This window comes from Lagopus leucura, unplaced genomic scaffold, assembly GCF_019238085.1.
Source record: "Lagopus leucura isolate 7727_CA_CO unplaced genomic scaffold, USGS_WTPT01 32130-0_obj-0_obj, whole genome shotgun sequence".
In the NCBI taxonomy this organism is placed as follows: Eukaryota; Metazoa; Chordata; class Aves; order Galliformes; family Phasianidae; genus Lagopus; species Lagopus leucura.
The window spans coordinates 1-673 of NW_024964588.1; the positions used below are offsets into that span (position 1 = coordinate 1).

General features: G+C 69.2%; 1 protein-coding gene across 1 annotated transcript in view; it reads right to left on the minus strand.

The window, feature by feature from the left end:
- Positions 1-6: 6 nt before the first annotated feature.
- Positions 7-673, minus strand: part of LOC122191776 — a 1,115-nt gene continuing 448 nt past the window's right edge. The window contains exons 2-3 of the mRNA XM_042892172.1: positions 570-627; positions 7-495 (exon numbers count right to left, since the gene is read on the minus strand). Of these exons, the coding sequence (XP_042748106.1) occupies positions 71-495; positions 570-627 (483 nt within the window). The 3' untranslated portion in view covers positions 7-70. The remainder of the gene's footprint in view (positions 496-569; positions 628-673) is intronic.

Genomic DNA, 673 nt, shown 5'->3' on the forward strand with positions numbered 1-673 from the left:
TAGGGCAGCGCATTGGGGTCACCCCATAGGGCAGCGCATTGGGGTCACCCCATAGGGCAGCACATTGGGGTCACCCCACAGGGCAGCACATTGGGGTCACCCCATAGGGCACAGCACCACAAAGCCACCCCATAGGACACAGCATCCCAGAGCCATCCCACACAGCGCCACCTCCCAGCGTCGCCCCATAGAGCAGCGCATCCCAGCACGGCCCCATAGGGCTCCACTTCCCGAGGTCACCCCACAGAGCACCACGTCCTGGTGTCCCCCCGCAGGGCGCAGGGGGGCTGTGGGGCAGGGCAGCACCGTACCTCGATGGGCTGCAGCGCAGGCGCAGCTCCGGGGGGCTGCAGAGGGGATGCGGGGTCACGGTGTGTGCATCCCACACTGCTGTGGGGCGCCCCACGGTGAGCTCCCACCTGCCCACGCCGTGCCGGTGCCGTGTCGAAGATGCTGCCCGGCTCCGCGGTGCCATCGGCGTCGCCCCACGGGGTCCTGGGGGGCAGCGGCCTCTGAGCCCCCCCTGCGTGTCACACGGAGCCCCCAAACCCACCTGGAGCTGAGCTCACCGCTCCGAGCCGTTGGGCAGCGCAGGAGGATCCAGGGGGGGTTGAGATGTCTGCAGATCTGAGGGGGGGCGAGAAGTGGGATGTGGGGGGGGGTGGGATCAATG